Genomic DNA, 13,988 nt, shown 5'->3' with positions numbered 1-13,988 from the left:
AAGTTAAATTCCACAAAATTTGTCATTATGTCACTATGTTTCTTTGTTTTTTATATTTGGTGACTGACAAAATGTCCTATATTGTTTATTTTGCCCTATGTTTGTTTATAGTTAAATTTATCTGCTAATTTATCAGTTGATAAGATTTCAGCACATGTCTAAAATAAAATTCTTGTGGGAAAGGTATCTCACTCTCCGTCAATGGATTTGGACAAAGCGTGAAGCCAAAACAGGAAACAGGAAGGGACACGCCGTCTCTCCTCCAGCAAGTGCAGACTTCGGTGGCGTGTTTCCCATCACCAGCCGTGACTCCCATAATGCCCCTGCAGAAATACCCATGGACCATCGCTGTGGTCAGGGCGCAGGCGACCGCAGCGTAGTATTGATGTGAGGGCGGACTTTCATTCACAAAACCAGACTGTCCTCCTCGGGGCTGTTCCCCAAACGGCTGCAGAGCGGCGCGATTGGAACCAGATGAGTGTAGTAATTGGCCCAGCTTCCAGACGGCTTTGAAAGCCTTAATGTGCGCAGATGACAAACCGAGGCGGATCCGGTAACTGGATGAGTAAGCGTCCCGTAACCGCGAAGCCCTGTGTCTGTTTTGGGAGGGGCACGTCGTCCCGGTGCCGTGTTGTGAAGTCGTGAAGGTTGACGAGCACCCCTGAGCGTCTAAGACCGGAATTAAAGCCCGTCTTTGATCCACTGTGTAATCACACAAACTACACATGAGCGCTGTTGTCAGTTTACTCCTTAATGTACTGTTGGTATGGTAACAGAGAGAATGAGGGTGCACAGGAGTGTGGATTGGTCGGTACTGTGATTCTGCAAATGTGCAAGGTGAGGAGGGGGCTGGTGCCTGTCATTCCAGTTCTGACTTTTTGAGAGTGAGCTGAGACTGCATAATTAATTTAGATCATAATATGAAGAAGAAGAAGACAATGAAGATGAACATAATATTATTATTATTGGTATTGATTGCGTATCTACCGCCTTACAGATGATCTCAAAGCTCTTTAAAGCAAATGGGGAAACATCTTCACCACCGATGCGTGTCACCCTCCTGGGTGAACCATGGTGGCCATTTTACCCCAGAAAGCTGGCATCTGAAGAAGAGGAGGAGGCATTTAGCATTTCATTTAGCCAGTGGCAGGGGTCATGGGGGGGCGGGGGGGGGGGGGGGGGGGGGGGGGTGCGGGGTCCCTGTACGGCACACCGGGTCAGGACCCCTCTGCTCCTCTCATCTGTTCATCTCATCACTGTGTTGCATGCCCCGTTATGTGGCTTCTTTCAACGGCCATATTAACAAGGGAAGGACCCTCACGGCCAGATGTGTGTAGCATATGGGGGACCCTATACAGCCATCAGCCCTGCAGCACATTCATACTCAGGGCTGTATGAATACATACTCAGCTTCACATTGGGTCCTGTTGGATGTGGATTCAGATTATTCTACTGTACCACATACCTGTTACACCGGTATACTATATGAAATCATATAGTACAGCTACAATAGTAATATTCCATACAGCTTTATTGTTTATTTATATGCTATACATCTTTAACAGCGGGAATTATTGTGTCCAACCTCCACGGGCACTCGAGTTATTTGGTCACAATGTCTTCTTTTCAAGTGAAGGATCAATGCTGTGCTTTTCAGGTATGAATGTAATACAGCGCCTGTTCGCTCGCGGTGATGATTTGACGTGGACGTGCGTCCTGCTCATTTTTCCATAAATAAGTTAATGGGCGCAGTCATGGGAAGGCCAGCACCATGCTGGTCATTTAAAGAGCAGCAGCCAGCGGCAGCCTGAGTCACAGCGAAGGTGATTAGAGCACGCCCAGCTCCGACTGAAAAGGCTGGATTCCCCGCGACCAGCAGACCATGGCGAGCATTACAGGTGTCTGATGACGTCTGGCACCTCCCCCGCCCGTTTGCCCCCCCCCCCCCTCCTTTTTCCGGCAACCCCGCGGTTTTGTCCGGGGGCTCGGAATGTGGCGCGGCGGTGCCGGCCACTCAGAGGGCCGCAGAGCTGACTCACGATCCTGGGCCCGACGCTTCGACCGCCGTTTGGTTTGTTTATTTTCCCACCCCCCCTCCTCCACGCGTCTGTGTGCGCGCGGGCGAGAGGGAGACCCCTCCAGCGCTTCCCCTCCTGGCCCGGGCCCGTCTGTCTGGAGCGCTTTCCCCCGAACCACAGACATAGTCAGACCGATGAAATCATGGCCCGTCTAATTGGGCTTTCATGTTTCCTCCATCATTTCACCAGATGGGATGATATTTATACATATTTTTTTGTTTTTACATGACAATTGGAAAAAAAAGACATTCATTACTAAGAGAGGGATTCAGAATACTCAAGAAAAGGTCACTTCAAAAAAGTTTTTAAAAGTCAGTTCTGTTTCAAAGTAGGGCCTGTCTCTAATGAGCAGCCTCTTTCCTCCCCGCCCTCAGAAAAAAAGCAGTTCAGACTGGGAAATTCAGATGGCTGTAGGCAGAGCACATTCAGGAATTGCGATAACATCGTAGATTCTGGGATTAGCTCTCTGTGATGAATGGCTGGCGGTGGGCACGGTGTTGAGTTGGGCCTGTTCGCTCGCGGCGATAAGCGCTCTGCTTGTTTGGGTCCACACGCTTGTGTCCCGGGAGTGATGCAGATCGGTCGCGGTGGCGGAGAAGCCTGTGAGTGCTGACAGACAGACAGACAGACAGACAGACAGACAGACGGCGTGGGCAGCGTACGCTCTCGTCCAACCAGGGGGCCGGGAAGCCCCTCACCCCGTCCCGTCCCGTATTGTTCCGTCCCGCCCCATCCCGGCTTCTCTATGGGAAACCTCTGTCAAGCTTCGGTCGATAAAACCACAGCTTCCCCCTGCCAACCCACAGGCACTCCGAGCACCACACCTCTCTGCCGTCTGCACACACGGGCTGATGTCATTGGCCTTCTCCTGACCAATCCCACTGCAGCACAGGCCTCTCTTTGATCCACTCTCATTTGCGCTTACATTTCAATGGAATATTTCTTTTTTCATGAGTCAAGTTCATGAGTCCCCCAAACACGTTAAAGAGTTAAGAAGAAAAATAAAAGTTAAATTGATTTGCCATTAATAAGAAGCTTCATTTTTTTAGACAGGTCAGTAATTTACAGCGCTGTTTTCGCCCTTATAAAATAAAATGAAATCCAGAGGTTTTTAAAAAAAACATTTTCTTTATTATATAAAATCTTTATCACCGCAAAAGTAGTTTAGGAGTGGCATGTGGTGATAGTTTTCAGTATATGATGCGAATGCGATATTATATGACGTATGTGCCCACTGTTGCTTGTGATTTCGAGATACTTTGTACCAAACCTAATTTACTCCATCCAATAGCCTTCATAAAACAACAGAAATGTTATAAAATACATGCATTATACTAACGCACACATTAAAAGCTGAAAGTGCCAGTAGTTGTGATCGCTGGTTTACTCTGTAGCCGTTGTGCCTGCGTGATGTGCTCTTGTTTCAAGTGCTTTCCTGTGAGCTCTAGGGTGCTTTCAAGAATGAAGGAGTGTTTTTTTTCTGTCTCAGTCAATAATTAAATCGTTTTAAGAGGCGGTTATTAATGATTACTGCGGGGATGGATGCTGGCAGCTCTTCTGAAGCAGGCTGTTGTTGCCTGGCTCATTTTACTCCAGACTGCGGTCAAAGGCCGCCATTGAACAGTACGGTGCAGTTGATCATTAGCTCACACTGCACACCTTCCAGCGCTGTGCTGTGTAAAATTAAAGGGCGTTATCACAAACAAAATGTCGCTTCTCATCTTCGGGCCTGCTGCCATTAGCCACCGGTTTACCGGCTTTCTGATCCCCCGCTTTCAGAAGACTGAAATAAAATGACAGTGCTTGATACCGCTTCACAGGAAATGGAACGTTTTAGGAAGGAAGTGGCGAGGGCCCTCTCCCGACGCTGTTGATGCATCACCTCCATCTGTCTGTCTTGGGCATTTCTCCGTCAGAGCAGGGCTACCCCAACCCTGCTCCAGGAGATCTACCTTCCTGGGGGTTTTCATTCCAGCCCTGATTAGGCACACCTGATTCCACTGATTAGCAGCTCGATGGAGTGAAAACCTCCAGGTTGGTAGATGTCCAGGAGCAGGGTTGGGCAGCCCTTCATTATTAATCAAAGTGTAAAGCTGGGTTTTTGCTGGTGATGTCATAATCACCTGCCCAACGTGACTGAGCCTCACACAGCTGCTGGCCTTTCCTCACACCAGCCTCCAGTTCCTGCAGTTTTCCAGTCTTTTTGTCTCGCAGAGAGAATGTGTCAGCGTGTGGACCAGCCTGCCGAGATGGACAAAACTGCCCACTGTCATCACTGAGTATTCTCTTCTTCCCATGATCTGATCTGATCTGCTGTTGTCTCTTCTGTTTGTTCAGCTGTCGACGCCCGCGTTCCCGGTGGTGGTGAAGATGGGGCACGCCCATTCCGGAATGGGAAAGGTGAGACCTGTGACGCTGCGGGGTCAGGCGGGCCCTGATGATGTCATCACCCGCCTCCCAAGCAGACACACGTGTTTCGGATCTCAACCAACTCGCTTCCTGAGAATCTCTCTCGTTATTTTCTCTGCGGGGGAAAGATAAAAGTGAATTACTAAAGTCCCTTTACGGGAACTGGGAGTGAAACTGGGAAATACAGGGGACGTGTCTCATCCCTCTTAACGACGGGCGCCCCCCTCTCTTCCTCCCCGTGTGTCTGTGGGAATGCCAGAGATGAGCGCTTCTGAGGGGAAGAGGCCGCTTTCCAGTTATTGGCCCTGGCCCTGGCCCTGGTCCACGCCCGCGACCTTAGCTCGTAATCGGGCCGATGCCGAGGCCCCAGCTGGGGCGATAAGGGGAAGAGTTTCCCCTCCTCACAGCCCACCCGTCAGTGCTGTACAGCCCTCCACCTCTCGTCTCTCTGCCACTTCATTTTAAAGCTTTATTTTAAAGAGCGCTGCAGCACACGTCGATAGTAATGATTTACTCTCTTTGTGCCTCCGAAGCCGCCACTGTTCTGTCATAGTGAGGTCCCACAGTCCTCCCCCAACACCACACCTGCATTTTTATTCCTTTTTTTTGAGTGAACGGTTTCTTTTTATATACGTGAAGGCGGGTAACACTGCACAGCACAAAGTGCGGCTTGGAGCTGGGGCCTGTACGTCGGGGGCAGGAGCGTTTGGGAAAGCTATGAGAGGAGAGAGTGGACTGCACGCGGGGTGTATCGGTACTGCATACACGTTATCCAGGTGTGTTGCGCGACGCTGTGCTTAATGTAGCGGAATAGCTGAGAAGCTTCTAGAAGCCGGGCGCCGTCACGGGTCTGAGTGGAGCAGCTTTAGAGGTGCAGGAGAGTGTGACGGACCGCTGGAGAGTCCGCCCCCCTGTCTTTCATCTGCCGTTTGTGTATCTGCGTAGGCCCTGCTGCGCGTGACTCTGCTCTCTCTCTCTCTCTCTCTCTCTCTCTCTCTCTCTCTCGCTCGCTCTTTCCCGGAGGAGCTTCTGGAAAACTCGAGACTCTGGAGGCGTGCTTCTCTGCCCCCGTGCACGTCCGTCTGAGGCACACGCCCCCCTACACTCCCCCCCCCCCCACACCCCCACACCCCCACACACTCGACTGAGGCCCTGGAATGTGTTGGATCCGCTGCTCTGATCGCTAACAGCAGCCGTGCCCTCTTGGCAGGCGCTCCCTAAACTTTCCGCCGGGGCCCCTGTGCCGGGGCCAAGCAGCGGAACCGTAAACAGCAAACAGGCTCCGTGCGCGCGGCTCAGAAACGAAACTGCGCGCGGCTCCACCGCTCAAAAAACGGCGACTCGCTGGCTGAATCGCAAACGCAGCTTTCACACACACGCTGGCTATCCGCGGAGCGCCGCTTACACAGCTACAGATGACGAGCAGCAGATCCTCTCTCTCGTGTGTGAGGAAGAGGCCCACTTCAGCTAGGCTAAGTAGGTCATTAGCGATTAGCCTAACAGGGCAGGCTCACCTACTGTATGAGGACCCAACAATGCTGTGGATGATTCTGGAAGACTACAAATGAGGTCCCCAACCCCCCCCCCATGCAGGACACTGATTTTAAATGCCCCCCCCCCCCCAACCCAAAGCAGGGCTTCACAGTGCTGAAGAAACTATGCTCATCAGTAGACACCTCCCCCATTGTACCGAGGTGCGGACTCGGCCCACTTGGGCCTCCCTGAAGACGTCCCAGGCCGTTGGGTTTTGAAAGGAGCCGGTGAAGTGCTGGAGGCTGAAGCCATGGCACATTAAACTGTGTGCTGCTCTGCTTATAGTGCCCTGGCCATGCTTTGCACCGCAAACCCCGGGACTTTTATTTCAAAATAAAAGACAAAATGAAAGACAGCGGACACTCATGCATTGTGTTGTTTGTGTTTCAGTAAAAGTGCGGAGGCGGCTTGGTTTAGAAAGCAGAGGCTGATGCGTAGGGGCTTTCCCGTGTGCCTGTGTCAGTAATGAGCTGCATGTGTAGCTGTATTATTCTCCCACGCCTCCTGTGCTCAGGGGAGCGAGAGCTTCGCTTTTGGGAGGAACACGCGTGGGAAAGATCGTCAGCCCGACCCCCCGCCCCGGTCGCCAGAGGTCCCCCCGACAAGCCCACTCGGATGAATCATAATATTATAAACATTGGGCGGCATGAAAAGATGACTATGTTTGGGTTTAAGTGTAGCTGGTCACCGTGGAGTTTAATGACAGCTCACTTAGCATCGAGGGCAGCGTGTTTTTTCTGTTTCTGTGCGAGTCCGTCTGTGGGCTCTTTCATCACTGCTGAGTCGTGTCCGCGCTGGCCTTGTTATTTGTGGAATGGGTTCTCTCTCTTCTAACACACCAGTGAGCCCACCGTCACGGTCAAATACTTATTGGTTTTATATATCTGGAGTAAGAACTGTGCTCTTTTATAAACCAAATTGAATATTAAATTAATTCCGAAGCACACAATTAAAAAAATGACAGTTAGGCTATACATAGAGTTTGCTTTTCATGTGATGATGTACCGTCACCTTTCAAAAGAATGCCCTGCAGTGGTGCAAACTGAATGGAGAGTTAGGTCAGTCATAGAAATCCATAAATAAAATATGGACAGATTTTACATGCTGGGACATAAGAGGCCATTGTCTTTGAAGGGATGATGGATTGATTGGTCTCAGGTAATAAGCTGAATAATGGGCGTAGTGTATGACTACTGTAGAGCCACTGTGTTTTCTTTCTAACCCTGTCATATAATTAACTTCTCTGTATCTAAATTCTGTCATTTGTCAGGGAGTTTCTTATCTGTAGTGACTGCAGTGTTACAACAACAATGTTCTGTACTGCTGTAGTAAATTGTAAGCTGCATTTTAATAACAGTTTTTATTTCAGTAGATAGCATGCTATAATTTGTTCTTTCTCTATCTCTCTCTCTCTCTGTTTCTCTCTCCATCTGTGTCTCTCTCTCTCCCTCTCCCTCTCTCTCTCTCTCTATCTGTGTCTCTCTCTCCAGATAAAAGTTGAGAACCACTATGACTTCCAGGATATAACCAGCGTGGTTGCGCTGGCCAAGACGTACGCCACTTCAGAGCCCTACATCGACTCCAAGTACGACATCAGGGTCCAGAAGATCGGCAGCAATTACAAGGCCTACATGTGAGCAGTGTGTGACCGTGTTTAACCCTGTGGAGCGGAGGACACAGGGCTGGAGCACAGGGCTGGGTCCCGGGTGGAGCCGCCCTCCTATCCCCTCCAGAAACGTGCTACGCCCTGTTTGCCTCAGTTGCAAAACAGCTGTGGAACTGGGGCTCCCAGCAAGGGGAGTCTGTGAGGCGGCCCAAAAAACCTGAGAGCTGATTCTCTGAGCTAATCGAATAATGTGTTATAGCCCTGATTCTCTGAGCCAATTGAATGAAGTGTTACAGAACTCATTCTCTGAGCCAATCGAATTATGTGTTACAGTACTGATTCCCTGAGCCGATCAATGTGTTCCAGAGCTGATTCTCTGTCTTGTCCTCAAAGGTTGTGGAGAGGACTGTTTGCAGGGCCTCTTTTCATATCTTGAAAAATGTGTAAAAATGCAGCAAATTTTTTATTTTTAGAATTTCAAATGGTGACATTTATTTTGAGTTTTCACTGATGGTAAATATTTTTTTAGTTGATATTCTTAACCATCTTATTTTGGAATATGTTTGCTTCACACATGAACAACACAGGTCATGCATGTCACCCACGGCCTACATTAAGCATGCAGTGCCACCGCAGAATGTTCTGGACTTCATTTCCCATCAGCTGCGCTGCGTGAGAGAGCCCAGTTCCTGGGTTTCCTTAGTGTGCGTGTCCCAGTCGCCGGGGCGCGGTGCTGGGAAACGGCATCCCACTCGACCGCGCCCGCAGCCCGCTCACCTCGCCGCGACGCCATGGTAGCCTCACTGGTCAGAGCTATCTCTGTTCCCCCGTGGAAAGGGGGGGGGGGGGTGGAGGAGGGGGGCCCCGCCCTGTGCACACATTCCACCCGTCTGCCAGGAGAGGCTGGGGTTGCGTAAGAACGCGTAATGAGAGAGAACGTTCCAAGGCCCTCATTTACCTGCAGTCTCAAGAGTATCCAGCACGGCACAAGTCTGGCTTTAAGCATCCGAAGCGTCTGTGCCTTGACCTGACGATCTGACATCCTGCTCCAGCATTGACAAAAAAATACCCTTTCAAATAATACACCCTGATATTTAACTTTAACTGATTTTCGTCTGTGTCCCCTGTGTTCTGCGGGCTCAACTCAGCCAGATAAATTTTTATTTGAAAAAAGTATCTCTTCCAGTGCTAGGAACAGCATGATAAATTTTAACTGGAAATATTTGCTTAATTTAAATTGCAATAGTAAAAAGTATGTCCTGAAGCAAGCCACTGTTTTTATAAAAATGAACTGCAGTGCAGAATGGTGCTGGACAGGCAAAGAAAATACAGTCGGATTGAAAATAAGCATGTCCTGCCCTAATAATCCTGAGGGGAACTCTCCTTTAAGTAAACTTAAAGGACCTGGCAACTTCTACAGGCTGTGTCTGAGGAATCAAAAGATGTGGGCTTTTGGGTTAGTCAGATATGAGTGTTCTGATTGGCTCAAAGGATTCGTGTCACTGCGGTGCGCTCTGTCGTGTGGACCCCCCTGTTGCCATGGCAACTGCGTGTCCTTCCGAACACCATCAGGCTAATTTTGTGGCTTTTTTTTTTTGAAGTCTCCCTTGTGATGCACAGGACCCAGAGTTTCACTCCCATGTAACCCCTGCTGGTAGTCCTACACGCCAGGAACCGATGGGAAATGCGCAGGGCCTCTTTTAACCCTAACGAAATGCCTGCACACTGTGTGGATACTCAGAGCCATAGAACACATTCATCATTCTGACCCTCTGCTTAACCCTTTGATTACAGCCTGCATTCAGTGACAGCCTGCTCAAATCACCCTCCCCCCCCCTTCTCCTCCCTCTCCCTCTTTTAGGAGAACGTCCATCTCAGGCAACTGGAAAGCCAACACGGGCTCCGCTATGCTGGAGCAGATAGCAATGACAGACAGGTACGTTCTCACTCCTTCTGTTGTCTTGGTGCCTAATCTTTGCGTAATCGCGGTTAGTGCATTTCCCTATGAAAATGTGCAACAATTGCCGCAGTGTGTTGTGAACCCAGTGCCAGTCGTCCTTTTGACCTAAGCCTGACTGAGAGATAATCCAAATGATGTATAATAACTGTTGGAGGGAAAACCAGGACTGGAGTTGTGCACCCCGGGTCCAGTTGAGTAATGGCTGTGCCCCTGGGCCCCAGGTACCGGCTGTGGGTGGACTCCTGCGCGGAGATGTTCGGCGGCCTGGACATCTGCGCGGTCAAGGCGGTCCACGGCAAGGACGGCAGCGACTACATCATCGAGGTCCGTTCCGCTCTCCTCCTCCCGCCCCCACCTCCGTTCCGGTTCTTTGCTCGAGCCTGAAACGGTGCCCGGAATCCGGTAACGCAAACACGGCTCTAAATGCGCAAACGCAAACATGCTTGCCCCCCTGTCAGACCTGTCATCGCGCGGGCGCTGCGAAGTCCCGCTGGTGCCTGGGGAGGGCCAGGCTATGTGAAAGTGCTGCCATTTGGGCTCGACCCGCCTGTAGATATGCGAGCGCAGACATCTGCGTCTTTGCCGGTGCCAAGAGAAACCATTTGATTGGCGTTAGCGTAAATACAAACAACAGGGATGAGCTTTTCTCATTAGCTGGACAAGCAACCGAAATAACTGCTGACTGTAATGCTATTGTTTTAGCTAGCCGCTTAAATCCGCTGCCTACTAACTATAACTGGTCAGCTGCGGTAGGCGAGAGATGACTGTATGTTGGATGAAAGCGTCTGCTAAGTAAATGTAATATAGTGTAATGTAATTGTATACAGAGTCTGTGTGAGCTTGTACGAGATCGCAGTAACAGCCTTCAGGCGGTTTCCCGCGGTTCGCAGTACTTTATTTAGTTTGTGGCCCTTGCCAGGCCGATAATGTAACAGCCTGTGCTGAATGACTAATGGTGTTAAAAGAGAGGGTGGGGTGAGGCCTTCACAGACGGTGTCACAGGCCAGAAACAATGCAGATGTGGTCAGGCCCAGCCGAGGGTCGCTGTAATCAAACGCTGTTTTGGCTCCTGGCGGGAACACTCACGCTCGACGCTGAGGTCATGCCGTGCGCGTCTGCCCCGCCCCCGTCCGTGACAGAGGCCTGCCGCCGCGGCGCTGATTACACATTCCTGGGAGGACCCGCCGTTCGAGTCCGATCGCTGCGCTTTTGTTTGGAGAAGCACGTCTGTGGGACGGAAAACGAAAACCAACGAGCAGCCGTGCCCTTTTCGTGTGATGTAATCGAGTAATTATTTCTGCTCTTTTCGCCTGGGGCCAGATGAGATCTGCTGAACGGTCATTCTCCAGAGATGGGTGTTTTGTTGATTTAAAACCTTAATAGAGCACCTGAAAGGTCTCATATATTAGCTTTTTATCTCCCGTGAAGCGTCTCTGGATTAAAACCCGTATTAATTACAGCTGAATTGGGTGCCTAAAGTCCAGGCAGTTACACACGAAAATATATGGAGAGGGAGGATAAACTGTGCTTGCTGTTTTGTTTTAATTGGATTTTGTACAAACAAAATGGGAGGTAATATTTCAAAAGTTTCATAGAATTAGTTTGTAAAAAAAGGACTTGCATGGTGCAATGTAGCTGAACTTGTAATGTACTGTAGTGGTTAGTTGGGGTATAATGATACATTGATCCCAATATGATGACTCAACTGTTGACTCAAAAATCTAAATTGTCCTATCGTGGTGAAGCCTCAGGGGTTACTACCCTAGAGGTCAGGGAACTGGACTTGTAACCGCGGTTACGGGTTCGATTCCCAGCTGAGGCACTTCTGTTTCACTCTTGAACAAGGTACTTAACCCGAATTGCTTCTGTAAATACTAGTGTCGATGGATTATGTGAAAATAAATAACCCAAAGCACTGTGAGTGACTCTGGATACGTATGTCTATGATTTAATAAAAGAAAATCAGCTCGTGGGTTTGAAGGCACTTGAGCGGCCTTCCTCCCCTGGTAAGACTTTGGCAGTAGGACCTGCAGGAGGACGCGTGTACTCGCTTGTTGCCACGGACACGTGCGGTAAGTGGAGCAAACGCAGCCCACAGCCCGCTGGCTGTTTCCTGTTGTTGCTGTGAGCTCACGCAGCGGGCAGGACGCTGAGCGCTTAGTGGCCGGGGCGATAAGTGGAGCTGCCACTCTGCCACTCTGCCGCGGTGGCGCGGTGGCACGGTGGCGCGGCTCTGGTGCGTGCCAGACGCAGCGCGGGCGCTTGTTTCCTGGAGACAAGCCGGGCTTATCTGGGCCCGGGCAGCTCGTGGGCCGGCCTCAGCCAGAGAGGGCTCTGGATAAGGAGCCCTGCCGGGGGGGGCTTTCTGAGAGGAGGGCGGAGATGGGAGAATATACAGACACATATACATACACATGCATATATACATATACACACACACACACAGACACACACACACATATACATACACATGCATATATACATATACACACACACACACACATATACACACACACACATATACATATACACACACATATACATACACACATATACAAACACACACACACACACACACACACACACATATACATACACATGCATATATACATATACACACACACACACACACATATACACACACACACATATACATATACACACACATATACATACACACACACACACACACACATATACATACACACACACACATATACATACACACGCACATATGTACATATACACACACACACATACACATATACATACACACACACACACACACACACAAGTAGTCGCACAACCCACTCATGCATGCAAGATAAACCACACACACTCACCCAAACACACACACACACACACACAAACAAACAAACACCCACACAGGTATGCAAGATAAACAAGACACACACTCACACACAAACAAACACAGGCACCCACACATGTATGCAAGATAAGCTAGACACGTGCACACACAAATGCACAAACAAACAAACGAACACGCGCACCCACACGTGCACAGTTTGGATGAGACCTGCAAAAAGCTTCAGAACATTTCTGGGGGAAAGAGTGCAAAGAGAACAACGTCTGTTTCAGCTTCAGAGGACCTCAAAATGTTCAAAATAAACCTCCTTAGTTTGAGAAACATATATTTTCCAAAGCTGTCTGTCGCCTTGTTTTCAGTGCAATGACAGATGGACTAGCTTCATTTCAACGTACCTCCACAGAATATTTGATAGCATAAATTAAAATGGGACAAATGGCTAATTCATTGGCATTCGGACTGAAATCACTTACTCTTATTTGATCCAGTACAGGAGTACTCCCCCCCCCCCTGGCCCGTGTAAAACTCCCACTCCCATGGGAGTTCCCTGGCCATTAGCTGCCATTGTCTCTGAGTGTATTGTTGTTACGGAGGCGCAGCGATGTCCTTATTTAGATTTGAACGGAAACATTATCATTCCAAACATTTTTCGGCGGACGGCTCATGCGTCACTTGGCCGATGCGGAAGCTCATTCCGAAACTCGCCTCATTCTGAAAGTGATCTGAGGACCCCCTCATTCCGAAAGTGATCTGAGGACCCCCTCATTCCGAAAGTGATCTGAGGACCCCCCCCCCCCCCTCCCCAGGGGACCCGGGGACCCGGCGACTGGCCTCTTTTAGAGCGCCCTGCAGTGGGAGACACTGACCCGCGTGACCCAGCCCAGCGAGAACAACGTGTGCTGCGGGACAGGGGCTGTGCTGGGGGACAGGGGGCGTGCTGGGGGACAGGGGGCGTGCTGGGGGACAGGGGGCGTGCTGCAGGACAGGGGCCGTGCTGCGGGACAGGGGGTGTGCTGGGGGACAGGGGTGTGCTGCGGGACAGGGGGTGCTGGGGGACAGGGGCCGCGCTGGGGGACAGGGGCGTGCTGGGGGACAGGGGCCGTGCTGGGGGACAGGGGGCGTGCTGCAGGACAGGGGGCGTGCTGCGGGACAGGGGGCGTGCTGTGGCCCTCGCTCCCGCATGCCAGAGCGTTTATAAGAGGGCAGCCCAACCCTGTTCCTGGAGATCTGCCGTCCTAGAGAAACAATCTTTGCTGTCATTGCTAATGAAAGACCTACCTCTCCAATTCCACGTTTTTCCATCTAATTTAATGAAACTCCAGTTTATTGTGTGTGAATTCAGAAACTCAATCACTCATATGTGAAGCACACTAATAAAACTGCCATTGACTGCATTACCAACAGTTCCCAAGCATTACTCAGACCATGTGAGAGCTGTCCAATCAAACCACATTACTCCTTTGGGAAAATGTTGAAATTAATAGCTTACGTAGTTTAAAACATAATAAAAAACATTAACTACTGAAATCCCCTCATTTCAGTTCCAGGCTGTATGCGTAGTCCTGGAGATGTTTT

The 13,988-nt window shown here is 50.0% G+C and overlaps 1 protein-coding gene across 7 annotated transcripts in view; it reads left to right on the top strand.

Moving 5' to 3' along the window:
* The window catches only part of LOC135245929 (synapsin-3-like), an 87,241-nt gene that overhangs the window by 61,668 nt on the left and 11,585 nt on the right, over window positions 1-13,988 (top strand). For all 7 annotated transcript variants that reach the window (XR_010327455.1, XR_010327453.1, XR_010327456.1 and 4 more), the window contains exons 7-10: window positions 4,416-4,478; window positions 7,511-7,653; window positions 9,488-9,562; window positions 9,808-9,910. Coding sequence is in view for 3 of the 7 variants with exons in the window: in XM_064319321.1 (XP_064175391.1) it covers window positions 4,416-4,478; window positions 7,511-7,653; window positions 9,488-9,562; window positions 9,808-9,910 (384 nt within the window). In the remaining 4 variants the exon portion in view is untranslated. The remainder of the gene's footprint in view (window positions 1-4,415; window positions 4,479-7,510; window positions 7,654-9,487; window positions 9,563-9,807; window positions 9,911-13,988) is intronic.

The sequence above is a fragment of the Anguilla rostrata genome, chromosome 19 (assembly GCF_018555375.3).
Source record: "Anguilla rostrata isolate EN2019 chromosome 19, ASM1855537v3, whole genome shotgun sequence".
NCBI classification, from domain to species: domain Eukaryota; kingdom Metazoa; phylum Chordata; class Actinopteri; order Anguilliformes; family Anguillidae; genus Anguilla; species Anguilla rostrata.
This window is presented reverse-complemented; position numbering and strand designations above follow the sequence as displayed.